The sequence below is a fragment of the Rhinoraja longicauda genome, chromosome 4 (assembly GCF_053455715.1).
Source record: "Rhinoraja longicauda isolate Sanriku21f chromosome 4, sRhiLon1.1, whole genome shotgun sequence".
NCBI classification, from domain to species: Eukaryota; Metazoa; Chordata; class Chondrichthyes; order Rajiformes; family Arhynchobatidae; genus Rhinoraja; species Rhinoraja longicauda.
In genome coordinates this window covers 44,134,829-44,161,735 of record NC_135956.1, presented here as the reverse complement: position 1 = coordinate 44,161,735, position 26,907 = coordinate 44,134,829, and the positions used below count along the sequence as shown (strand labels likewise).

General features: G+C 43.9%; 1 protein-coding gene across 2 annotated transcripts in view; it reads left to right on the top strand.

Annotated features, from left to right (window-relative positions):
• The window catches only part of rspo2 (R-spondin 2), a 94,547-nt gene extending 71,180 nt beyond the window's left edge, over positions 1-23,367 (top strand). The window contains exons 5-6 of one of the 2 annotated variants that reach the window (XM_078397620.1): positions 1,244-1,278; positions 16,823-16,848. In XM_078397620.1, coding sequence (XP_078253746.1) covers positions 1,244-1,248 — 5 coding nt within the window. In that variant the 3' untranslated portion in view covers positions 1,249-1,278; positions 16,823-16,848. Of the gene's footprint in view, positions 1-1,243; positions 1,279-16,822 lie in introns of both variants that reach the window. The other variant, XM_078397619.1, reaches the window with a different exon arrangement.
• The last annotated feature ends 3,540 nt before the right edge of the window (positions 23,368-26,907 follow it).

Genomic DNA, 26,907 nt, shown 5'->3' with positions numbered 1-26,907 from the left:
TTGTTCAGGAGGTGCTTTTGGGGGCTTTCTGAGGCTTTTCGAGCCCCCCGGAAACTGCCAGATTCGAAAAGTACCTTCTGTTTGTTGAGCCCGAGGGGCTGGTCTGGGCAAAACGGTGTGGAAGCCGGGCTATGGTGCTAGAATCGACACAAAACACCATATCTTTTCAACTCTAAAAAACGTTTTAAAACTTTATTGGCACGATAAGATACATCGTTATATTGCCAAAGTATAGAACATAACATACATATTTAAAATATGAATATAAATACAAGTATACAATGCATGGGTAGATATGCCCCTGTACACATATATATATATATATACACGCAATACATTTAATCTAGGGCACACCACGCAGAATATGAAGAACTTACACTTCCATATATGGGTCTGATTTGCAAAATTCAAAATCACATGATAAGACTGCTGAAACTCAAGAATATATCTGCGCCAAATGACTGAGAGCAAGAATAAATCTGCGCCAAATGACTGATAAACTTTCCACGAAGCATTTGTGTTGGTAACAGTAGAAAGTGCAAACATTCCTATAGCTAGAGAAGTATGCTCTTAGTTCAGAAGATGCACCCATTTTTTTTTCCTTTCTGGAGTATGTGAGTTATGACTCAAAATGAAAAGCAGGGATTGTGTTACCGTTAAAAACATCCATTTGGCACACATCCCTCTTGCAATGCGTGCAACTGGAGGAGCATCCGGGAGGGGGAAGGAGTATTGGAATCACAGCTTGTGCGTTTGGAAGATCGTAGCAGTCCTGGGATTGTTTTTCTGGTTTGTGTGTGCGTGTTTCGATACCAGAGGCACCATTCATTCTACTGTCCTCCCCCCCCCCCCCCCCCCCCCCCTCTCCTGTGGCCCACTCAGCACTTCGTGTTTTTTTAAATTTGGACCCCCTGACACGGGGACAGTTAACCCTTAGGATGGTACCTGCACCCTCCTCCCATCCACTGGCAGCTTGCGTTTCAGAGTTATGTTCCAAATCTGGGCAACTTTAGATGTAGTTTTTTAAAAAAATCAAATTACCCAATAACTAACTAATAGAAAATAGAACAGTATGTAGACACAGAGCACCTACTAAATGTGACACCTAATGAAGTTGACTTGACCAGTGTTACAGGCGCGCTGCCTTAAATGCTGTTATGTTTTGGATTTTTTTCTGATTTATAACGTGTTTCGTTTCTAGAGCTTTAGTGTCCAAATGGATTTTACTCTTAATTTTTTTCAGAGTGAAGCACATTCCAAGGTCTTGTTTGTACAAAGGTAACTTGAAGCTCTGGGTGTCCACTGTGGTATTTTGCTTGTGATCAGATGTTCAAATTCTTCATCCCTCCTGGGTTACAGACCAGCTCCCATATATCCGCTGATGTCAGGAAGCCATTGGGGGCAGACCTGGCTTTAACTCTTTCCTCCAAAGTTTTATAACTGCTGTCATTTTAAGTGAGGATGTTCAATATCCTGTTCTTAAAGGTACATACAGCCTAAACCTGGGCCCAAACTTTGTACACATTATAAAAATAACTATTATCTTCATTATTTGTTCTGTCTGTAAAGGCCAGCATTTATTGTCCATCGCTGATTGCTCTTAAGTAGACAAAGATGATCAACCTTCTTGAACTGTTGCAGTCCCTTCTTGTGAAGGTATTTCCACACTGCTGTGGGGGAGTGGAGTTCTCGGGTTTAGATATAGTGACAATGAAGGAGCATTTGCAAGTCAGATGAGGTGGTATGCTTTGGATCTTGGGCAGTTCCTTCTCTCCTCCATACTTTGCTCTTGCCATCACTCTGATATATGTGTGACTTGGAGAGGATGCTGCAGGAAGTGGGGTTACCCAGCTTATTGTGCCTTTGCCCTTCTAAGAAGTACAGTGCCCTCCATAATATTTGGGACAAAGATCCATCATTTATTTATTTGCCTCTGTACTCCAAAATTTGAGATTTGTAATAGAAAAAAATCACATGTGGTTAAAGTGCACATTGTCAGATTTTAATAAAGGCCATTTTTATACATTTGGTTTCATTATGTAGAAATTACAGCAGTGTTTACACATAGTCCCCCCATTTCAGGGCACCAAAATGTTTGGGACACATGGCTTCACAGGTGTTTGTAATTGCTCAGGTGTGTTTAATTGCCTCCTTAATGCAGGTAGAAGAGAGCTCTCAGCACCTAGTCTTTCCATCACCTTTGGAAACTTTTATTGCTGTTTATCAACATGAGGACCAAAGTTGTGCCAATGAAAGTAAAAGAAGCTATTGTGAGACTGAGATACAAGAATAAAACTGTTAGAGGCAGCAGCCAAACCTTAGGCTTACCAAAATCAAATGTTTGGAACATCATTAAGAAGAAAAAGAGCACTGGTGAGCTTATTAATCGCAAAGGGCCAAGGAAGACCTCCACAGCTGATGACACAAGAATTCTCTCTATAATAAAGAAAAATCCCCAAACACCTGTCCGACAGATCAGAAACACTCTTCAGGAGTCAGGTGTGGATTTGTCAATGACCACTGTCTGCAGAAGACTTCATGAACAGAAATACAGAGGCTACACTGCAAGATGCAAACCACTGGTTAGCCACAAAAATAGGATGGCCAGGTTACAGTTTGCCAAGAAGTACCTAAAAGAGCAACCACAGTTCTGGAAAAAGGTCTTGTGGACAGATGAGATGAAGGTTAACTTATATCAGAGTGATGGCAAGAGCAAAATATGGAGGAGAGAAGGAACTGCCCAAGATCCAAAGCATACCGCCTCATCTGTGAAACATGGTGGTGGGGGTGTTATGGCCTGGGCATGTATGGCTGCTGAAGGTACTGGCTCACTTATCATCATTGATGATACAACTGTTGATGGTAGTTGTAGCGGCAACTTTAGTCCTTCCTTATAAAGTCCTTAAGCTTACCGTTTGACGAAGGAATGGGAGCGGTGGTTCTTGACTCAAATAACATCAACAAAGTGGACTTCATGACGTTAGTTAGTCGTTTATTGAAGCAAAATACAAAACAGATTAGTATATCTCCTGTCGTTAACTTGTTTGTTTGTAGTAAGAACTTAGTTTCTCACCAACACTCCTTCGTATCCTGTTACTACTAAGACCATGTCTCAGCAGTCTTCATCGTGATTCCTATGGCCACTAAAATCTTATTATCTTAGCAGACTCTTGTAGTTACTGTATGACTTGCTAACCTTATGTCAGCAGGTTCTTAGCATATCACACTGAAGCATTACGTCACTGCTGGGCAAATTGTTGGGGAAGTCCAGAACAAGGGGTCACAGTTTAAGGATAAGGGGGAAGTCTTTTAGGACCGAGATGCAAAAGTTTTTTTTCACACAGAGAGTGGTGAATCTGTGGAATTCTCTGCCACAGAAGGTAGTTGAGGCCAGTTCATTGGCTATATTTAAGAGGGAGTTAGATGTGGCCCTTGTGGCTAAAGGGATCAGGGGGTATGGAGAGAAGGCAGGAACGGGATACTGAGTTGGATGATCAGCCATGATCATATTGAATGGCGGTGCAGGCTTGAAGGGCCAAATGGCCTACTCCTGCACCTATTTTCTATGTTTCTATGTTATACTCATAATTCTGGCCCTGCCCATGGCACCTCCCAGTCCATTACGTAAACTCTTAATTCTTCAATCTTCAAGCCACTGATTACTGTAATCAGGTGTTGGCTTCCTGTAGCAGACATATCTTCATTATCGGTCTTTCCAAGATGTTGCTCTTAGTCCGAAGTCGAGCAGTACGCACAAAACCTTGTGAATCTGGTACAGTCTCCAATATTTTGCCCATTAGATAGTATCTTCTTCAGTCTTCTTCTCTTCCAGCTTAAGAAGCGGTCTGCTGTCAGCCCACTTGATGCTTCACCTGCAGGATTTTCCTTTGTGCTAACATATCTCCATTGTGATACATCAGTAGCATCCCTTGTGAAGAGGATTCTGTTTGCTACAAATGCTTGAAAGCGTTTGGTTTAATTGTTGATGTACTTAAGCACCGTTGTGTTATCGTTGCAGAAGATGGATTTGTCCAGTTGAAGCTGTAATTCTTTGCGCAGCATTGTGTCAACTCTGGATTTTCCCATTATGAAGTCGTGATTGTATGGCTTGACCAGAAGCTCCTCATGGTTTGCAATGGATATTCGATTGACAGCAGTGGCAGGACAGCCATTTCCATCCCTGATGTCGTGGTCCCTTCTCAGTTCACCATCCAGGGCAATTCCATTTGTAACATAGATTTCTGGATAGTCTTCGTCAGTTTCGCTAGTGATGGATTCATTTAGTTTTCTGGTGCTAGTTCAGAGTTGGTCTCAGTCATCTCTGTGTTCAGACAAGTATTTTCAGGACCAGATTCTCCAGCCAATGGATCAGCTTGGACTGCTTTGGAGAAGATGCGGGTTTCATCACCGGCCCTGATATGGTCACACATCTGAGATGGAAGAGCAGCATCACCCACAATTGGCTTTTCATTCTGCTCTGTATGTACTGGTTTATTTTCCTTGTCCTTCTGTTCAATATGATGTATTTCAGAATGATCTTCTTGCACCTGTGATTCCACAGGTTCTGTAGTTGCTGCCAAACTGCTTTTGGGTGTTTGCGGCTTTTCTCATGCCTTAGCAAAGGTAGGGCCTTTGACAGTTCCTCTTTTCAAATAAGAGTTCATCCCATCAGCTGCTGTCGAGCTGTATCTTGATTTCCTAGCCTTAAGTACATTGAGTCTTGTCTTGGCAGCGGCCATTGCAGCATCTAGTTCCAATCCTTCCTTCTGTCTTCTCAGCTGTTCCTTCCGTCTTCTCAGCTGTTCCTTCCGTCTCTCCCGTTCGAACTCCATTCCCAATTGTCTTCTCTTCCGGTCAAACTCCATTTCCAATTGTCTTCTCTTCTGTTCAATTGACAATTCTTTGTTTTTCAATTGTTCATCTCGTTTCTTCTGTTCCTGTGCCTCAATCTCATGCCTGTCTTCCATGAAGGCAGCCAGTTCTGCAAGAACGGTTAGGTCTGCCTTAGCCTTCACATGAGCAAAGTGCGTCCAAGATGCACGAGTTGAAGAATGAGATTTGAAGAACAATTTAGAGTTTGAGAGTTGGTGAATCCACTGATTTTGCTTTTCAAGCTCATCTTCAGTCAGTGGTAACATTACCAGTGCCTCATATTCTTCATTGATCATTTCTATTAACTTGGTAGCTTGTTTATATCTTGAGTTTTTCTGTTTTTCTTCTTCTTCAATCTCACGCTGGCTTTTCAGGGAGACAACCCACTCCAAGACGTAAGAGAATTTTGAAGTTTCACTAATTGAAGAAAAACCATTTTGACTTTGGGAATCCATTCTGATGGCGCCACCTACTGCCTGAACATCAGATTTACGTACAAGCATACTTGTACGTCAATATCCCTTTAAGACGTATTGACGCAAAATCGTATCTTTGGAATTCAAACCAAGCTGATAACTTGCGTTGCTCAATGTCATTTCTTTGTTTCTCAGCATTTTTCAGTCGTAGTTTTCTTTTACAACTTCTGAAAAACAGCTTTCCTATAAAGTTTAATGCTGTAACGGCTTTCAAAGTTTTCCTTTCTCCGAAGTCAATTAACGCACACAGTGACTCTTATCAGTCTGTTTCTGGCTTCAAAGCTTTTGCGACAAAACAATCCTAGTTACTGTTTTCCACTACACAAGCTTCAGCCCCACTCCTAGAGCCAGTTCCTTTTAAATGACTCTTAGAGACGGATTTACTTTATCTTCTCTCACCGAAGATAGCTCTTGATCTATTCACTCCGGCTGAGGAAGGTTTTACAATAAATCACTCCAGTTCAGATAATTTCTTACACATGCGCTCCGGCAAAGATAAGTTCTTACCCTTGTAGCGGCAACTTTAGTCCTTCCTTATAAAGTCCTTAAACTTACCGTTTGACGAAGGAATGGGAGCGGTGGATCTTGAATCAAATAACAACAACAAAGAGATCTTCACGATGTGGCCATTAGTTAGTTGTTTATTGAAGCAAAATACAAAACAGATTAGTAAATCTCCCGTCGTTAACTTGTTTGTTTGTAGTAAGAACTTTGTTTCTCACCGACACACCTTCGTATCCTGTTACTACTGTGACCTTATATTTCAGCAGTCTTCATCGTGATTTGTATGGCCACTAAAATCTTATTATCTGAGCAGATTCTTGTAGTTACTGTTTGACTTGAACCTTATCTCAGCAGGTTCTTGGCGTGTCATACTGAAGCATTGCGTCAGTGCTGGGCAAGTTATACTCATAATTCTGGCCCCACTCATGGCACCTCCCAGTCCATTACGTAAACTCCAACATTCATCTCAGGACAACCCCCTGGTGTCCACAAATAATACAGCAGGATATAAAGTAATATAATAATATGCAAAATGGCTCCTACAGTAGTAGCATAATGAATTCTGAAGTGTATAGACACATCCTATCTGCTCAAGTTCAAACAAATGCCTCAAAACTCATTGGCCGGCGGTTCATTCTACAGCAAGACAATGATCCCAAACATACTGCTAAAGCAACTAAGGAATTTTTCAAAGCTAAAAAATGGTAAATTCTTCAGTGGCAAAGTCAATCACCCGATCTGAGCCCAATGGAGCATATCTTTTATATGCTGAAGAAAAAACTGATGGGAACTAGACCTCAAAACAAGCATGAGCTAAAAATGGCTGCAATACAGGCCTGGCAGAGCATCACCAGAGAAGTCACCCAGCAACTGGTGATGTCCATGAATCACAGACTTCAAGCAGTCATTGCATGCAAAGGCGGCACGGTAGCGCAGCGGTAGAGTTGCTGCTTTACAGCGAATGCAGCGCCGGAGACTCAGGTTCGATCCTGACTACGGGTGCTGTACTGTAAGGAGTTTGTACGTTCTCCCCGTGACCTGCGTGGGTTTTCTCTGAGATCTTCGGTTTCCTCCCACACTCCAAAGACGTACAGGTATGTAGGTTAATTGGCTGGGTAAAATGTAAAAATTGTCCCTAGTGGGTGTAGGATAGTGTTAATGTGCGGGGATCGCTGGGCGGCACGGATTTGGTGGGCCGAAAAGGTCTGTTTCCGGCTGTATTGATATGATATGATATGCAACAGAATACTAAACATAACTACTTCCATTTACATGACATTGCTGTGTCTCAAACATTATGGTGCCCTGAAATGGGGGGGACTATATATAAACACTGCTGTAATTTCTACATGGTGAAACCAAAATGGATAAAAATGACCTTTATTAAAATCTGACAATGTGCACATGTGTTTTTTTCTATTACAAATCTCAAATTGTGGAATACAGAGGCAAATAAATAAATGATGGGTCTTTGTCCCAAACATTATGGAGGACACTGTAAATGGCATTGGATTGGGAGTTGCTGTTGGAGTAGTCCAGATTAATAAATGCACTGGAGCCACTTAAGGATAGCGGAGTCAGGGGGTATGGGGAGAAAGCAGGAACGGGGTACTGATTGAGAATGATCAGCCATGATCACATTGAATGGCGGTGCTGGCTCGAAGGGCCGAATGGCCTACTCTTGCACCTATTGTCTATTGTCTATTGAATAAGGGGTAGGCCATTTAGAACTGAGATGAGGAAAAACTTTTTCAGTCAGAGAGTTGTGAATCTGTGGAATTCTCTGCCTCAGAAGCCCGTGGAGGCCAATTCTCTGAATGTATTCAAGAGAGAGCTAGATAGAGCTCTTAAGGATAGCGGAGTCAGGGGGTATGGGGAGAAGGCAGGAACGGGGTACTGATTGAGAATGATCAGCCATGATCACATTGAATGGCGGTGCTGGCTCAAAGGGCCAAATGGCCTCCTGCACCTATTGTCTATTGTCTATTGCCTATTGCCATTGTGCACGTCTTCACCAGGCAGTGGCAACACTATGAAAAGGTCTTGACTGGCTGTAAACTAATTTGAAGCTTTGTGAGACCTTGAAAGGCATTCCTTGCACACAAGACGTCTCTCCATCCATTGTTGGTTCTCCTCATTATCTTCAGTTCTCTCATACACTGGTATTTAGAAGGATGAGAGGAGATCTTATCGAACATATAAGATTAGTAAGGGGTTGGACATGTTAGAGGCAGGAAACATGTTCCCAATGTTCGGGGAGTCCAGAACAAGGGACCACAGTTTAAGAATAAGGGGTAGGCCATTTAGAACTGAGATGAGGAAAAACTCTTTCAGTCAGAGAGTTGTGAATCTGTGGAATTCTCTGCCTCAGAAGGCAGTGGAGGCCAATTCTCTGAATGCATTCAAGAGAGAGCTTGATAGAGCTCTTAAGGATAGCGGAGTCAGGGGGTATGGGGAGAAGGCAGGAATGGGGTACTGATTGAGAATGATCAGCCATGATCACATTGAATGGCGGTGCTGGCTCGAAGGGACAAATGGCCTCCTTCTGCACCTATTGTCTATTGTAATTTAATTTGTTAATTTGAGAGGAATCCATTTTGGGAGTTACATTGTTGCGTGGACAAACATGCAAGTGAATCTATGCCAGTGGCTTCACAACGATGTTGCCTGTCTCTTCCCGGCGACAACATCTGTAGTCACTGCCAGGATTTGCAGCCTTTATGCTTTTCTGCAAAACCTTGTACACCCAGGAGTTTTTGCTCTGGCTGGTAACCATCTATATTCCAGCCAATCTTCTGGGAATTATAATCATAAGATTGTAAGAATTAAGAGTAGGCGCAGGCCATTTGGACTAAACAGGGTTGCATCACTAGTCATCAAGATCAAGACGAATCTACCCGCCATGTTTCTGACCAATGCTCATATCTGTTGATTTCTTTAACATGTCGTAATATATCCATCTCTGTTTTGATTGAACACAGTGACTGAGTCCCCACTGCCTCTGGAGGACAGAATTACAAAGGTTTGTCAACATCTAAGGTAATAAATTTATCTTCTTTTTTCACCCAGTAGTTGGTGAACCTTGAGATTTCTGTCTTCTGGAGGCTCTGGAGATTCAATGAGTTCATTCAAAACAGAGACTGGGAGATTTTTTTGATGTTAACAAAGGATGTTGGGGACATCGGGATGAGGCAGCCAAATGCTTGATACCTTATTCTGAGACTAGCCCCTGGTGCTAGACTCCACAGCCGGCTGCCTATCAAGCTTCTGCAGTCTGCTTGCTGAGGGAGTGTCACGTACGTCCCTTATCCTGAGGACAGAATACGGAGTCCTGTAGCTTTGTAATGGGATGTGGGTTTGTCAGCACAAACCCAGTACTGGCAGTGTCTGTCTCCCGGTGCAGACACAGTGGGGATGAGCTGTGGTCTGGGACCTCACCTTGGCACCTTCACATCAGTCTGAAGAAGGGTCTCGACCTGAAATGTCACCCATTCCTTCTCTCCTGAGATGCTGCCTGTCCCGCTGAGTTACTCCAGCATTTTGTGATACCTTGACACAGATGACATTCTCTCCAGAAGCATATCCAGCCATCAGGTTTGATAGTATACGATGACGATGATTTGAATCATTAATAGTTCTGCCTCATTGTGGTACCACGCTGATGAAAGAGAATATGTTTGATTCCAATCTGTAAAACCAGTGCAGAATAAATCCCGACTAAACTTGATCTCAATCTCTTCAGAAAATGTTCATAGTATGTTCTTCGTAACTTCATGGCCTGGTGGAAACCTTGTGGAACCTTGCATTTCCAGCTGTGTGAAATTGTCAGCAATCCAAGAGCCTATAAATAAAGTTGGTGGATTCCTGGCTGCCTGGAGTGGTGGAAGCAGGGACTGTAGCACTGCCACCGATTATCCAGCTGCTCTACTCTATGCTGGTGCTTCTAACCCATACCAAACCCTCCTCTCCCTCTCCTCCCTTCCCCCATCACCAGATGCCAAAAAGCCCACTCCTCTTCACCTCACTCCCTTTGGAGTCAGTTCCATGCTGCCCAGGAGAAAAGGGTTTACTGTTCATCTCCTTCCTTCCTGGGAATATCTTTGTTTAACCCTTCCTATCCTCTCAAGGCCCACCAAGCCAGTTGAGTATTCCTATTGGGATTCATCTGTTCACTTTTTCCCTGGACTTGATGCAGAATCCAGTGTGAAAGTGAGCAGCATCAGTTCCCAGGACGTCTGGACCAGAGAAGGCAGGAGCCACAAGGCTCAGTGCCATGCATATGTGTTTGGTTATATGTGCACATGTACCTTTGTGTGTGCATGTGCATGTGCAAGTCTGTGCATGTGTGTCGCAGTGTGTATAGATATGACGTGTGCCTGTAAACATGCACATCTGTATGCAGCATGTCAGTGCATGTGTATGTGCATGTGCCTGTCAGTGAATATGTGTCTGAGTGTGTGTATACACATGTTCAGTGCATGTGCATCTGTGAGTAGGTGTGTATGTATGCATCTGTATGTATGAGTGTATGTGACTATATGTGTATATATATATATATATATATATATGCATGTGCGTATATACTGTATGTCTAAGTGTGTATTGGTGAATAATGCATGTGTGTGTATTGTGTGTGAGCTGGAGTATCTGTTTGATGCAAAACTGCACACAATACTCCAGATGTGGTCTCACCAGGGCCCTATACAACTGCAGAAGGACCTCTTTACTCCTATACTCAAATCCTCTCGTTATGAAGGCCAACATGCCATTAGCTTTCTTCACTGCCTGCTGACCCTGCATGTTTACTTTCAGTGACTGGTGTATAAGGACACCCAGCTCTCATTGCATTTCCCTTTTTCCTAATCTGACACCATTGAAATAATAATCTGCCTCCTTGTTCTTACCACCAAAGTGGATAACCTCACATTTATCTACATTATACTGCATCTGCCATGCATCTACCCCCTCAACTTGCCCAAGTCACCCTGCAACCTCCTAGCATCCTCTTCGCAGTTCACACTGCCACCCAGCTTTGTGTCTTCTGCAAATTTACTAGTATTACTTTTAATTCCATCATTTAAATCATTTATATTGTAAATAGTTGCGGCCCAGTACCGAGCCTTGTGGCACTCCACTCGCCACTGCCTGCCATTCTGACAGGGACCCGTTTATTCTGACTCTTTGTTTCCTGTCTGCCAACCAATTCTCTATTCGTTCCAATACCCTACCCCCAATACCATGTGCTCTAATTTTGCCCACTAATCTCCTGTGTGGGACCTTATCAAAGGCTTTCTGAAAGTCCAGATACACTACATCCACTGGCTCTCCTTCATCCATTTTACTTGTCACATCCTCAAAAAATTCCAGAAGATCAGTCACGCTGGATTTCCCCTTCATAAATCCATGCTGACTTTTACTGCTATCCAAGTGCGCCGTTATTACTTCTTTAACAATTGACTCCATTATCTTCCCCACCACCAATGTCAGGCTAACTGGTCTATAATTTCCTGTTTTCTCTCTCGCTCCTTTCTTGAAATGTGGGATAACATTAGCTACCCTCCAATCCACAGGAACTTATCCTGAATCTATAGAACATTGAAAAATGATCACCAATGCTTCCAAGATTTCTAGAGCCACCTCCTTGAGTACCGTGGGATGCAGACCATCAGGCCCTGGGGATTTATCAACCTTCAGTCCCATCAGTCTACCCAATACTATTTCTCGCCTAATGCAAATTTCTTTCAGTTCCTCTGCCTCCCTAGATCCTCTGTCCTCTAGTACATCTGGGAGATTGTTTGTGTCTTCCTTAGTGAAGACAGAACTAAAGTACCTGTTCAACTCTTCTGCCATTTCCTTGTTCCCCATAATAATTTCACCTGTTTCTGCCTTCAAGGGGTCCACATTTGTCCTTATTAATCTTTTTCGCTTGACATACGCAAAGAAGCTTTTTACTATCTTTATATTCTTGGCCAGCTTACCCCTGTACTTCATCTTTTCACCCGCATTGCCCTTTGTGTTACCTTCTGTTGTCCTTTGAAAATTTTGCAATCCTCCGGCTTTCTGCTACTCTTTGCCTGGTACCAGGGGAGGGGGTGGTTTGGGTGGGAAGGGATGAGTTCACCAGGAAGTTGTAGAGGGACGCTCTCTGCGGAAGGTGGAAAGGGGTGGAGATGGGAAAATGTGGCTAGTGGTTGTATCCTGTTGGAGGTGGTGGAAATGTCGGCTGATGGGGTGGAAGGTAAGGACTAGAGGGACTCTGTCTCTGTTGTGACTAGAGGGAGGGGGAGCAAGGGCGGAGCTGCGGGGTACTAAGGAGACATGAGTGAGGGCCTCATCTATGATGGGAGAGGGGAACCCCTGTTCCCAAAAGAATGAGGACATCTCGGATGTTCTAGTATGGAGCACCTCATCTTGGGTGCAGATGCAGCGTAGATGGAGGACTTGGGAGTAGGGGAAAGAGTCTTTGCAGGACGCATGGTGGGAAGAAGTGTAGCCGAGATAGTTGTGGGAGTCAGTGTAATATGTCAGTCAATAGTCGATTTGTTGTGATGGAGACTGTGAGATCAAGAAGGGGGAGGGAGGTGTCGGAGATGGTCCAAGTAAATTTGAGTGCCGGATGAAAATTGGTTTTAGAAGTTGAAGAAGTCCATGAGTTCTGCATGGGTGCAGGAGGTAGCACCGATGCAGTCACCAATGTAACGGAAATAGAGTTTGGGAATAGGGCCAGTGTGCGACTGGAACAGAGATTGTCGAATGGAGTGGGTTGAAGATAAGATGGGTCGATCATGCAGGGGTGGAAGAGGATGAGTTGTGGTGGAGTGCGTTGTGCATGTTGAGGTTGGGGTGTGCTGGGGTGGGCGTTGGTTGAGGGTGGTGGAGTTTGGATTGTGTTGTGGTCGGGAATGGGATCCTGAGCTTGGACTGTCTTTGGGGAATTGTGGCAGTTGGGACACAGCCACTGGAAGACAGTGCCATCTGCTGGGTGCCTGCTAGCACTGAGTCCTCTTGGGAGGCTGCTCCAACTGCGGGTAGTTGAATGCGGAAGGCTTTGCCAACTCGAGACGTGTGAGCAGTGTGGAGGATCCCAATGTGACACCACCTCCTAACGCCACAAGGAGGCAGAGAGGGTCAGCTTTTGAGCCTGACCCGAGTTAATAGCTGACTCAATAGTTCATATGTAGGCTGGCACAGGAGAGCGGGAGAGAGTACCCTATCTCTCAGATCCAAGTTCAATCCTGACCTCGGGTGCTATCTGTGTGAAGTTTGCAAGTTTTCCCTGTTCTCCCAGGTGTTCCAGTTTCCTTGCACATCTAAACGACGTAGATTAGTAGGTTAATTGGCCTCTGCAAATTGTTTACACCAAAGAGAGACACAAATTGCTGGAGTAACTCAACGGTTCAGGCAGCATCTCTGGAGAAATGGAATAGGCGCTGTTTCAGGTCGAGACCCTTCTTCAGACTGGAGAAAGGTATTGACCCAAAACGTCACCTATTCCTTTTCTCCGGAGATGCTGCCTGATCCGCTGAGTGTACAACATTTTGTGTATATCTTCTCTCATCCAAGTTGCGTGGCTGTGAATGGCCATCATTTCTCCAGTTCCCAATAAAATAGAGGGATCACTCAGAGTAAGTCACAAGAAGCCAATTTCGTTTTTATCAGGAACTAACTGCAGTTGATCACTCTGCTTCCTCCTCCCAATCCAACCAATACAACTATAGTTCATTCGAAAGAGAACCCGTACTCCGTCAACTTTTGAGAAACCCTGTACTTTGTTACAAATCAGCCTAGGTTACAAGTAATAGTGGAATAAATGGATCTGGGCCCAGACTTTTAAAGCTAAGAGGAACTGAAGTCAATCTGCAGATCAGAAATTATTTCCAGAAACCAACTTTGAACTGACAGGCAGGCAGGAAGGGCGCTGTGTGATTAACGCCCTGTGATCTCAGGCTGCAGCTCGGCTGAATATTAACGTGGGCTTAAGCTGTAAATGGGAGTACCAATCTCATTCATCCTTTGTGTAGGAAGGAACTACAGATGCTAGTTAAAACCGGAGATAGACACAAAAAGCTAGAGTAACTCAGTGGGTCAGGCAGCATCTCTGGAGTCTGGAAAAGGGTCTAGAGATATCAGCTATTCCTTTTCTCCAAAGATGCTGCCTGACCCACTGAGTTACTTCAGCTTTTGGTGTCCCATTATCCTCTGACAGGCAAAAAAATAAGGTGAAGCACTATTCCAAATTATTTGACCATTTAAATCCAATTCTGGCTTATAAAAACAAAGGATCCCTTGGTGTATTTTGGTTGTTAATCATTCCTGATTAACTAGCTGCACCTTGGCTAGTTAATGCGGATTAATAGAAGGTTGCTTTGCCTGTTAATGTGCTCGTATTTCACAAGGTCCCATTGTTATAACTTGGCCCCTGCTGCCTGAATGATGGGACTGTGATCAGTGGGTATGCAGCTCTGTGGCATTCAAGAGACCCCCTTCCAATTAATGCAGTGACCTTCAACACTGTAGGCCTGTCTATTTCAAGTTCCCTTTAGTAGGCTGTCACTGTCTCACATTCTCCCTTCACTACTGTGTGAAGGCAGATAGCAAGTGGTAATAGAGGGCAGCCAAGCACACAAGAATATATGGACATGGAGCAGGAGAAAGCCATTCAGCCCCTCTGTAATGTCATGGCTGATATGAACGCCCTTAGCTCCATTTTCCTGCCTGTTTCCCACAATCTGTCTCTCCTCAACCTTCCTCAGCTTGAATTCAGTTTTTTAAATTCGTGTCATCACACAAATGTTTGCCGATAGCGAGCAATTTTTAGTGCCACGTCGTTGGCCTCTGCAAGATCCTTTACTTTGCAGCTTGAATCCAGTGACTCTTGGCTCCACATCCCACTGTATGTTGATGAAGACACTCTGTGGGGAACAAAATCCTCCCCATCCTGGCCAGGTCAGGAGGCTGTGCTCCCTGGTTCTGGATGTCCCTGAAGAAGTGAAAAGTTGCTCTCAGCTTTGTTTCTGAGAGCCTCTGAGAACATTTCAATGAGATTATCTTTCCCACTTCTCAGGAAATGAGATTTCAGACAAGTTCCTCCTTATGAAGGAATGGGGAAGATCTTGGAGTCCACAGCTCTGTCCAAGGACAGCAGGGCTGCTAGATAAGGAGTTCGGGCAGTGCACAGGAAAGTTGCCTTAATCAACCTAAACGTAAAGGTCCAGAGCAGGGAGGTCACTCTGGAACTGTGCAAAACACTAGTCAGGCCATAGTGGAGCACTGTCTTCTTAGACTGTGTCAGGCATGATTTTCTTCCACTCAGTTCTGTGGGTTCTAAGGTGGCTGAAAATGTCAATGTGGGAGATGGGCAGGAGGTAGCTGATAGGGGTGATAGACAGTTTGTGAAGTGGGAACGCTCCTTCTGCAATTATTGAGGGCCTCTTTGTGCTCTTGATCATGGAACAGAGGTTCTCATTGCCAACCCAATCTTCTCCACTTGAATGGTCTTGAGCCAGAGCTTAGCAAGAATTACTATTGGTTTATTGTCACGTGTACCAATATACTGTGCGGTGAAAAATGTTGTTTAGCATGCTATCCAGGTGAAAAGGATATATGATTACAATCACAAACCATATAGGAGTACACAGGAAATGCAAAGGGAAAGGGAATAGAGTGTAAAAAGAGTGCACTGCGGTTAGTGATTTAGAAGTGGATCAATTGTCAAGTCAAGTCAAGTCAATTTTATTTGTAGAGCACATTTAAAAACAACCCACGTTGACCAAAGTGCTGTACATCTGATTAGGTACTAAGGAAAAGATGAAACATACAGTAGCATACAAACACAACAGCACATACAAAACAGTTCACAGCGCCTCCTCAATGAGTCTCAAACGCTAGGGAGTAGAAATAGGTTTTGAGCCTGGACTTAAAGGAGTCGATGGAGGGGGCAGTTCTGATGGGGAGAGGGATGCTGTCCCACAGCCTAGGAGCTGCAACCACAAAAGCGCGGTCACCCCTGAGCTTAAGCCTAGACCGCGGGATAGTGAGTAGCCCCAAGTCGGCCGACCTGAGGGACCTGGAGTTAGAGAGGTGGGTTAGAAGATTTTTGATGTAGGGGGGGGGGGGGGGGGGGGGGGGGATGTCCATTTAGGGCTTTATATGTGAATAGGAGGAGCTTGAATTGTAATGGATTGTGGTAAATCCCCTTCTTGGATCAGCATACAAAGAGTCTGTAGCATTTCTTCAAGGAAGCTTTGAGAATACTCTCAATTGACAGAATGGCCTCTGTCTGTCACATAGTCTTCTCCTCTGTCAGGATGGAATAGAGTGTCTGTTGCAGGAGTTCCAGGATTCATCTCAGGCATGACGAAGGAATGGCTGATGTGCAAGTTGGAGGGGAATCTGTAACAGGAGTTGGAAGGGAACCTGCATCAGGAATTGATGGGGAACCAAAGCTCCTTAGACTTCCACCACCTCTACAAGCCAGAAAGACAAGGACAACACAAGCATCAGGACACCACTGTCTGGAAGTTGTCTTTCAAGCCACATACCATCCTGACTTTGAAATATATTGCCGTTCCTTCACTCACTGTCAAAATCCTGGAACTCCCTCCTTAATAGCACTATGGATATACTCACACCTCCAGAACTGTAGCAGTTCAAAGAGAAAGCTCACCCCCACCTTCTCAATAGCATTTGGGTGGGCAATTAGATGCTGGCTTAACCTGCAAAGCCCACATCTCTGGAATTAATAAACAAAAATGTGGTGATGTTTTCTGTGTGTGGATGCTGGTTGCTGTGCAGTGCATTTTGTCATTGGAAGACTCCTCAATCTGAATCCTTCTAGGCAACAAGGCATGTAGGAGGTTCTATCAGAAGACTCCAGCTGCATGAGGGTGATTAGGGGTGGGATTGGACAGGTGGCACTGGTGTCCACAGCAGCAAGATGCCTGACTAACTGTCACTCTTTCCTTTGACAGAGAGAAAGCAGAAAACAAAAGTGAAGGGAGCAGGCAGGAGGAAGAAGAAGCGAGCTCGTGCCAAGGAGCGCAAACAGTTTGTGGCACTTCAAACCACAGAGAGCACTGACCTGTAAAAGAGGACAAACCATTTAATCCACAAAATGCCCCTGGCTGCTCGGCCTTCCTGCACACCTGGCAGTTGTGCTGCTTTTGACAATATTAGTGGCAGGTAATGAAAGAGGGAGCCGGAGCTTTTTTTATTTATACATCAGTCATTTGCTGTTCCCTGTTTGGCCTGTACAGAACAAGTTTGGTGTGGCAAAGACTTTTACAGAGGACACTGAAGGCTGGTCAGTCCAACAAGTTGCCATTAACATAATTTAAAACATGCAACCTAAGCCCCTGCTTGTAAAGCTGCCGAGAGGTGAAGAACAGGACGTGTCTATTTATATGCAGGAAGACATATGAACACAGGATGAGGACTGTTTATTACATGGAGTTGTCTTTTTGTTCGTCCTGCATTCCAGGACGATCCCTCCATCATGGTTGCGCTGGACTCGGCACCGGTCCCAGTGATGTCGCCAACATAACATGCTTTAAAGGGTGTAACTGTATAATCCAAGCAATGACTGTCCCCTCGTTGCTTGTCTGGTGTGTACACAGTGCTGAGTCTATCCATAATAAACTTATACACTGTACATATATAAGCACTTGTTGACAGTCTGCTTCATGGTCACTGGTGCTGTCTCCTCTTGCCTTTGATATCTGTATGTAGGGGGAATCCAGCGATACATGTCAAGTGATGTGTCTGTAACTGCTTCTGATCCATGCTCTAATCCCAAGGTGGCCTTTGGATCTTCAGTGACCAAGCAGTAGGTCATTTGGATGAGAAGAACTCTTTTGTCTGGTGCCTACCTGTCAAATTCTCTTCCATACTCACAATTTAATTTGATATATAGTGCAAAAAAAGATTCACGAGGATGTTGCCAGGACTGTAGGGCTTAAGTTATGAGAGGCTCGATAGGAAGGGACTGTTCTCCTGTAACAAAAGAGGATCAGCGGTGACCTTATAGAGGTTTATACGATCTTGAGGGGCACAGATAAAGTGGATTGTCACCATCTTAAAAATAGAGGCCACAGGTTTAAGGTAACGGGAAAGATTGAAAGGGAATCTAAGGGGGACATCTTTGCACAAAGAAGTTGGTGGATATGTAAAATGAGCTGCATGAGGACATTGCCAAAGGAGGCGAGTACAATTACAATGTTTAAAGGACATTTGGTCCAGTACATGGATAGGAAATGTTTGGAGGGATATGGGCCAAATACAGGCAAATGGAATTAACTCAGGAAGACATCTTCGTTAGCAAAGATGATTTTGATCAAGGGCCTGTTTCCTTGCTGTATAACGCTATGACTATTAGAGTGCAGAGCAGTGGTGCAACTGGTAGAGCTGCTGCCAAACACCACCAAAGACCCAGGTTCAATGCTGTTACGGGTGATGTCTGTACTGGTTTGTACGTTATCCCCGTGTCCACGTGGGTTTCTTCCAGGTCCTTTGGTTTCCTCCCACATTCCAAAGTCGTGCAGGTGTGTAGATTAATTTAGTTCTGCACATTGCTCCTTGTGCGTGGGATGTGAAACTGGGATAACGTAGAACCAGTGTATGGGTGATCGTTGGTTGGCATGGTCTTAGTGTTTCCACGCTGTATCTCTAAATGAAACTAAACTAAACTATGACTCTATGTCTCTATTTTCAGGGGAGGAATATTTTTATTTTCTTGGGGAAATGGGGGTTAGTTCTACTCGTAGTCAGGGAGCATTAACAGAATTCAATTGTTCAAGATAAGGAGGCCCCAATAAATGCAGGGGGAGGAGGATGGGTGACCACAGAGATCAGAATGAAGGGAGCAGTTGAAAGGTTGGAAGGTAGAGGGGAAAATATCTTTGTGCATTGAGTGACCTGGAATGGAGATGGGAAACAGAGTCAACAGGGGCCCTCAGAAAAGAACTGGAGAGAGGCTGCAGGGGAAAGCTTTCACAGATGGCCTCCAGAGTCCCTGTGGACACCACTTGTTCCCTCTCCAGGGATATGCGGGCATGGACATAGGCCCGGAAGAGGGGCAGGCAGTCAACTCAGGCAGAGCCCTTGACTGCCCACTAACCCTAGACTACCTACTGAGACTGAGATGTTGGCAGTGCAGGACATGTACAGGTAACCCTTTCAGTCCTCGGAATAACTACTAATGACACTGTACTCTGATTGGAGATTCTGTGCTGCTTAAACCAAAAGTTTCAGAGATCAAGGACAGTGCCTGGCTTCATTGGTTTCTGTGCATTGTGTAAAGGTTGTAGTTTTGTTGGCTGAGCTATTTTGCAGCCTAAAATCCTCACACTCAGCTACCATCCATCCCATTACCCACACCTTCCAAATGCATATCTCCACCCAACCCCACCCATCCCACACCACCCCAATGGTCAGTGGATGCTCAAGGACAGCTGAGTGACCAGCTGTCCTTGTTCACTGCCAATTTTTTTTCCACTATTGGCCGTGACCCGAGTATATTCGGGGGAGTGGGGGCACTGAACAAGTAAAAGAAACAGAATCAGATTAAAAATCTTATGCTCCCACTCTGACCTCTCTCCTCTGCCTCTTATGGTACTCCAGCAAAAATGTAAGCATGAAGAATAGCACCTTGTCTACTGACAGGGATGTTGCAGCCTTTTGGCTTCTCTGATTTCAGGTATTTGTTTCTGCCACTCATACTGCCTCATGTTTCTTTACTTACCCAATCACCCCATTTCTCTATCATTCCTTTTACAGGCAATCTCTTTTGGTCCCCACTCTAACACGCTCTTTTCCCTCTCTTCTCCCCATCCCTCCCTTCCTCCCCCTCCATTTTTTCTGCATCTTACTTTCATCTTCCCAGTCTGAGGAAAGGTCATCGACCTGTAAGGTTCACTGTGTTTTATTTCTCAGATGCTGCCTGACCTGCTAAATGTTTCCAGCATTCTCTGTTGTAATTAAAGGTGTACTGAGAAGGCAGAGCAGGCAAGGTCTGAGAAAGGAAAGCAGCTGGTCATTCCTGAGTGAGTTGGTAACAAACAGAAGTCAAAAAACAATTTGCAATGGAGCTTGTCAAAGGGAAGAGGAGAGAGAACGAGAAGGAAAAAGATGATGCAGAAAAGGGTGAATTCCTGAGTTCAATCATTCTTCCCCATGAAGGGGAGGAGTTCTCTGTGCTTACCTTGGCATGACCACACTTACTGCTCACATCATGGTTTACTCTTTGCATAAATCTTTCCACAGTCACAGAGCATCACTCCATAAAGGCTGAACATTTAATTGATTTCTGATTGCTTTTATGTTTTTAATCCCTTTCTGTTTATGTTAGTTTTAAAATACTTTTTTTTAACATTAAATGGGCTAATAGGTTTATGTATAATAATAGTTTTATAATAATAGGTTTAATAGTTGTTTCTCAATACAAAATGGAATGATCCAGTGTTGGGTGATATATAAATGTATAAAAGCCTTTGGTAACTTGCAGTCAGTCACAGCAGGATTGATATTGGGTGTTGAATAGTGTTGAAAATCAGGACGCCACGTTTTACACTGCGCCAATGGCAATGGTGATTGTTGCTCAGAATTACAGTCAGCGAATATGTTCACACAAATAAATGCACTTTCATATGTTCACACACACTCACGTGTACTCAGATGCACTATCACACACCATACATGTACACACACTTACATGTACACGCACACATAAAAACACATGCTCACATGTATATATAAAATATCACATTCACATACACGTACATCAATGTCCGAGCAATCAAACGCATGGTCACGCGTGTATAGACCCACTCACACTCATACAAAGGGTGGTGGGTGTATGGAATGAACTGCCAGAGGAGGTATTTGAGGCAGGAACTATTGAAACATTGAAGAAACAATTAAACAGGTACATGGATAGGATAGGTTTAGAGGGATATGGGCCAAATGCAGGCAGGTGGGACTAGTGTAGATGAGACATGTTGGTCAGTGTGGGCAAGTTGGGTCAAAGGGCCTGTTTCCACGCTGTATGACTCTATGGCTGTATGACATTATGACAAGCAAATACATTCACACACATCCAGTTTCACACATACGCAAGCACATTTATACAAATTCTTCCATTCACATCCACATTTTGAATTTACTTATTAACTTTCGAGAATCTGAGTGCTTCCCACAAGACCAGAATATATATTTCCATCCCTTCTTAGTGATAGGTGTTGAGCATTTGGGAGGTGCTGCCCACGTAGTTTGGGTGAGTAACTGCAGTGCAGTTGTAGACGTTGCATTCTGGCACCACTGCACCAGTGATGGAGAGAATTAATGTTTAAGGTGATGGATGGAGAATCAATCAAGTGGACTGCTTTGTCTTGAGAATTGTTGGCACTGTATTCAACCAGTCAAGTCCAGAGTATTCCATCATCTTCTTGAAGGGGTGTCAGGAGGTGAGTCACTCACCACAGGATTCACAACCTCTGACCTGCTCCAAAGGCTATGGTATACAGATGGCCATCCAGGTGAGTCTCTAGTCAATGGTGGCCCCTAAGCATGTCGATGATAAAAGATAACAAAGCTAATGCTATTGAATATCGAGGATCGGTGTAAATGAAGCAGCCCATGCCTGCATTCAGCAAGGCCCAGTAAATGACAAGTAACATTCATGGCATGAATTGCCAGGCAATGGCTAACTGGTACTTTAGTGGCATGAATACTATTTGCCATTTACCAGCTCTTGCTGCATTGCTTTGTTTGCTTAATGTTTGTGTGATGGAATCAGACATTGCACAATTGGCAGTGAATATCCTCTCATCTCACCTTGTCATGGGAGGAGAGTCAGTAACTAAGCAGCAGATGCTGGTTGGGCCCAGGACACTGTCCTGTGGAACTCCTGCAATTATGTCCTGGGGCAGGATGATTCCTTTGTGCTAGATATGACTTTAACCATTGGAGTGATTTTGCTCTGAGGCCCATTGACATCAGGTTTGGCAGGGGTCCCTGATGCCACACGAGATCAAATGTTGCCTTGATGTCAAGGTTAATCTCTCCCACCTTCCCTCTGACATTTAGGACCGAGTGGTCCTGGCAAAACACAAAACTGAAAACTGGGCATCAGTAAGCAGGCTATTGGGAAGAAAATGTTGCGTGTCACCATTGCTGGCTCGCATCAACTTGCTCATCGTTGAGAGCAGATTGATTATTTTGGTAATTAGCTGGATTGGATTTATGGAGCTTTACGCAGCCTTTCACACACATACAAATGAAAGGCTAGAATAGACCACTCATCCCCTCACACCTGCACCGACCCATCGTAAGATCACAGCTGATCTCATTGTAACCTCAATTCAACATTCCCATCTACTCATGCTAACATTTCACCCCTTTGCTTATCAAGAATCAATCTAACTTAAAAAATATATATATTACGTAGTATACTTACGCACACAGACACACGCACATTGATAGACACACACTCTAGGATACACTGGGACACACTTATTTTCTCGTGCATGTGTGCGCACACACACACACTGACACGCACACACAAAGACACACATAGTCATCCACTCTTGCACACAGACTCTCACACTTTTCCTCAAACATGTATGTCCACATGCAGTCATACATGGACATAAACTCTCACCTTTCCCCAATCACCATATACACATGCGCACAAATACATGCATTCAAGCACTTACCCATTTTCACAAAAATGCTAATATGTACTGAAATGCATACAAGCACGTTTGGGCGCACATATCCACATTTGAACCATGTCACGTGCATTACTAATGAAATATTATAAAAATCCACTGTATGCATCTTGTGATTATTTACGGGCTGATGATATTAGTTTATCACTGAGTATTTTAATTTATTTGTTCTTTAATTCAACAGAAATCTGGTCAGGTGGTGCACAAAATGTAAATGCTGGAAGCACTCAGTGGGTCAAGCAACATCTGTCGAGGCAAAGGAATGTTTCAGTCCTGATGCAGAGTCTCGACCCTAACTATCAGCTACTCCTTTACCTCCACAATTAATGGTTGACCCACTGAGTTCTTCTAACAGTTTTTTTTTTGCTCCAGATTTCAGCATCTGCATTCAGTTGTATCTTTGTTGGCCAATTGGAGATTTGAAATCCAGGACCAATAATCTTGCATCACTTTTGTTTGTATATGGGTCCAGATACACTGGACAGAGAGAAGGCTTTGGTGCACGATATTCTTAATCTGTGGAAGATGACTGATGACTTTCTCTGTTGAAATTGAAGTTAATATCCAAGGCAGATCCACATAACTGGGGTCTACAGGCATGTTACTGACCAGATTGTGGCTGTTGACATCATCTTGGTGTCTGGACCTATTCCACAGTATGCATGGAGTGAGCTTGTCCAAACTAATTATCACACTGCCCCACAATGAGCAAATTGTATTCCACTCCCATGCTGCGTATGTAATCCTAGCTGCTCATATGTAGAGCAACTGCCTGGTGTGACAATTATTAAAATGTGTGTGTATTCTGTTTCTTCTGTCTCTTCATTGATAAATAAACTGTAATCTTGCTTATTCGTCCTAATAGAAATTCCCAGACAATAGAGTCTATTCTGCTTTTGGCCAGGCAAGTAAAAGGTTTACTTTTTTAATCAAAATAAAAAGACTTGATTCGAGTCTATTTTAGCAATTTATCTTTGACCAAATGGTAACAGTGCAGAGGGAGCTCTCCAGGTTTGTAACAACATATTGCTACACTATCCCCAAGATAATCCTGCTCCCTGCTTTTCCTGGAGCCCTGTATCAATCCTAATCTAATCCCACTGCCCTGCTCTCTCCCCACATACCCCGTTGCACTGATCTCTCCCCACAGACCTGCATCAATCCCCAAACCAATGCTACTGTCCACACACTCCCCATAGGCCTGTAGTAATCAAAACTAATCCCGCTGCCCCTCTCTCTTCCTACACACTTGTATGAATCCCAAATTAATCCTAATACCCCACTCTCCCACAGACCTGCATCGATCCCCAAACCAATCCCACTGCCTTCTCACTCCCCTCCCCCCCCCCCCCCCCCCCCCGGCCTGTATCAATCCCAAACTAATTTCACTGCCCATTGTCCAAACTGCTCTGTATAATCCCCAAACTAATTGCACTGCCCTTCACTGTCCAGTATCAATCTCAAACTAATCACACAACCCCACTCTCTCCTGACAACCCTATATCAATCCCAGACTCATTCCACTCCCTGCTCTCTCCATGGCTGAGAGTTAATTCCTTCTTTACATCTGTGCTGACACTCTACTTCCGGTGCAAGTAAAATTGTTCAGCACTCCACGTGTGACTAATCTCTCAACCATTTATTAATTTCATTCCATTTCTCTTGCCCATGCTTTGGCTTCTGATATGTACCATGAATTTCAGAGAAATTTCTTTTATCTTTGCTATTTTAAAACCTGATCTCTATGAGAATTTGGAGGAAACGGCAACATTGGACATTGACACTGTGTACGTGGAAAAGATGGATGAGTTCAGAAGTTGTGTATTAAAGCCAGATGCTGGAGATCAGGGATATTTCCAACAATGAAACTGCCGACACATACTCCTGCTGAGGGCTGAAACCTCCCCGTCCACCATACATATGTGGTAGCATCTGTGCAAGAGCAGCACACAGTCCTGTTGAGGCAGCTCACATCTTCACATTGACTATCATTCAGCATGTCGTGTGCCATCGCAGTGCTCAATGGAATATACTCATGCAGATCTGGAAGCCTAAAACAGAACACCCACAAGGAAGGATCAGCAATATTCACCACCGTCACGCGTAACCTCATGGCCTGGCATGTTCCTCACTCTAGGGAAAAGAGATAGGTGACTTTTAGACAATTAAAAAGCTAACGGGAGGAGGAGGAGGGTCCAAGTGCTTCCTCATCCCCACAAATGCTGGGTCATCCTGAAAGAGCTGGAAACAAAGCTAAAGCATTTATAGCAATGTTCAGTCGGAAGTATCGAGTGGCTGGGCAACCTCAGCTCCTTCCTGAGATCCTAACCAGCCCAGAAACCAGTCTCTAGCCAATTCCATTCACTCTATGGCTGAGAGCACCGGGTACAGCAAATACTATAGGAATGGACAACATGCCAGCTGAGGTACTAAAGACATACATTTTACAACTAGCTGCACCTCTAACCAAACTGTTCAAGCCAGGTATTTAACACTGGAAGCACGACAATATGGGAAATTGCTCAGGTGCATCCTGCTTCCTACAGCAACACAAATCCAGTCCAGTTAATCATCACCCAATCAACCTATCCGCAGTCATCAGCAAAGTGATGGAAGCCACCATCAGTAGTGTTATCATGTAGCGTTTACTCACCAATACCTTGTTCACCAATGCCCAACTGAGTTTCACCATAATCACTCGGCTCCAGAACTCAAAGGACACCATGAGGCCCTGTGAAATAAAGGAGTTCTAACTTAGTTATCAAGCTGATTCTGGGCCTCTCATACGAACACTGATCCATCTTTTGACAGGATGGGTTTGGATTAAAGAAAACAAACGACACAAAATATTGGAGTAACTCAGAGGGTTAGGCAACATCTCTGGAGAACATGGATTGGTGACGATTCGGGAAGGGACTCTTCTTCAGACTGATTGTGGTGGGGGGAGAAAGCTAGAAGAGAGGTAGGATGGGGCAAGTCTGAAGAAGGATCCCGACCCGAAATGTCACCTATCACTTTTCCCCAGAGATGCTACCTGACCCGTTGAGTTACTCCAGTATTTTGTGTCTATATTTTGGATGGGACAAAATCTGGCAAGTGTTGTGGATACAGTTGAGTGGGGGAGGGGTGGTTACTTGACAGATGTTTGGTCAAAGGCCAGAGATGAAAAGACAAAAGCGAGTGAGATAAGAAGAGGTGTAAAATGTGAAGCTAGAGAAAAAAATACAGGTGGATGGGGACAAGAGGAATGGGAAAGGGAGAAATAGGTACGCATTCCAGTGGGGCACAGGGAAGGAAAGGGTGGGGAGGAAGGGTGGTGGTGATTGTAGATTAGTTACTTAAAATTAGAGAATCTAATGTTGATACCCAAGTAGAATATTAGGCGCTATTGCTCCAGTTCGTGTTTGGAGGAGGCCCAGGACAGAAAGGTCAGTATGGGAATGGGAGTTAAAATGGAATGAACTGGATGATCCAGCAGGCTATTGAGAATCTATGCTATTAGCTAATATAAAATGGATGCTTATTTTCAGTAGAAAGCAGTAAGATGGATGCTTGTGGTAGAAATGTTATCATTGGGAATGGAATGTGTTTGTCCCTTTAGGAGTGATAGGGACTAGACAGAGAAGTATAGGGATCCTTTGTTCTTAAATGACTCCCTTCGCCTGATAGTGTGAGCCTGTGTCCTAAACAGTAGATGGACTAAGTACAAGTGTTTGGCAAAATGGTCACCTAGTTTATGCTTCCTCTCCCTGATGTATTGGATGAAAATTCTCTTCCTCAAAACTGGAGTCAAAGGAAAGATTTCTGAGCTCCTACAGGCAGAGTAGGTGCCAATAGTCAATTTGCACTCTCTTTGAGGAAGCATGTTGCTGTGGGCTGAGGTAGTTTACCGCTTGGTATTCCCATCTGGGACCAATGGCAATACAATTTCCATAATAGGATAAGGAATAAATTCCTGGGTTTTGCCTATGATTTCAATCCCACACCATGGTGTAATCCCTATCACCTAATTTATGTCATTGCGGATATAACGCCTTTTTCCTGTTATTTCTCTATAACTGTAATGCTATAATGCTGTCACCTATATACCGCACTCTGGTACTTCCTTCTTGAACTACCTGTTGTACTTGTGTATGGCTTGACTGTACTCTTGTATGGTATGATTTGACTGGATCGCAAATAATTCAACCAAAGTGATCTACCTAATATTTATCTCTTTGCTGTTTATGGAAGGTTACTGTGTACAAATTAGTAGTGTTGTCCAAAAGACTGGGAATATCTGATTCACTGGAGTATTCTTAGGTATAGCTTTCTCAGTTTGCTATTTACGA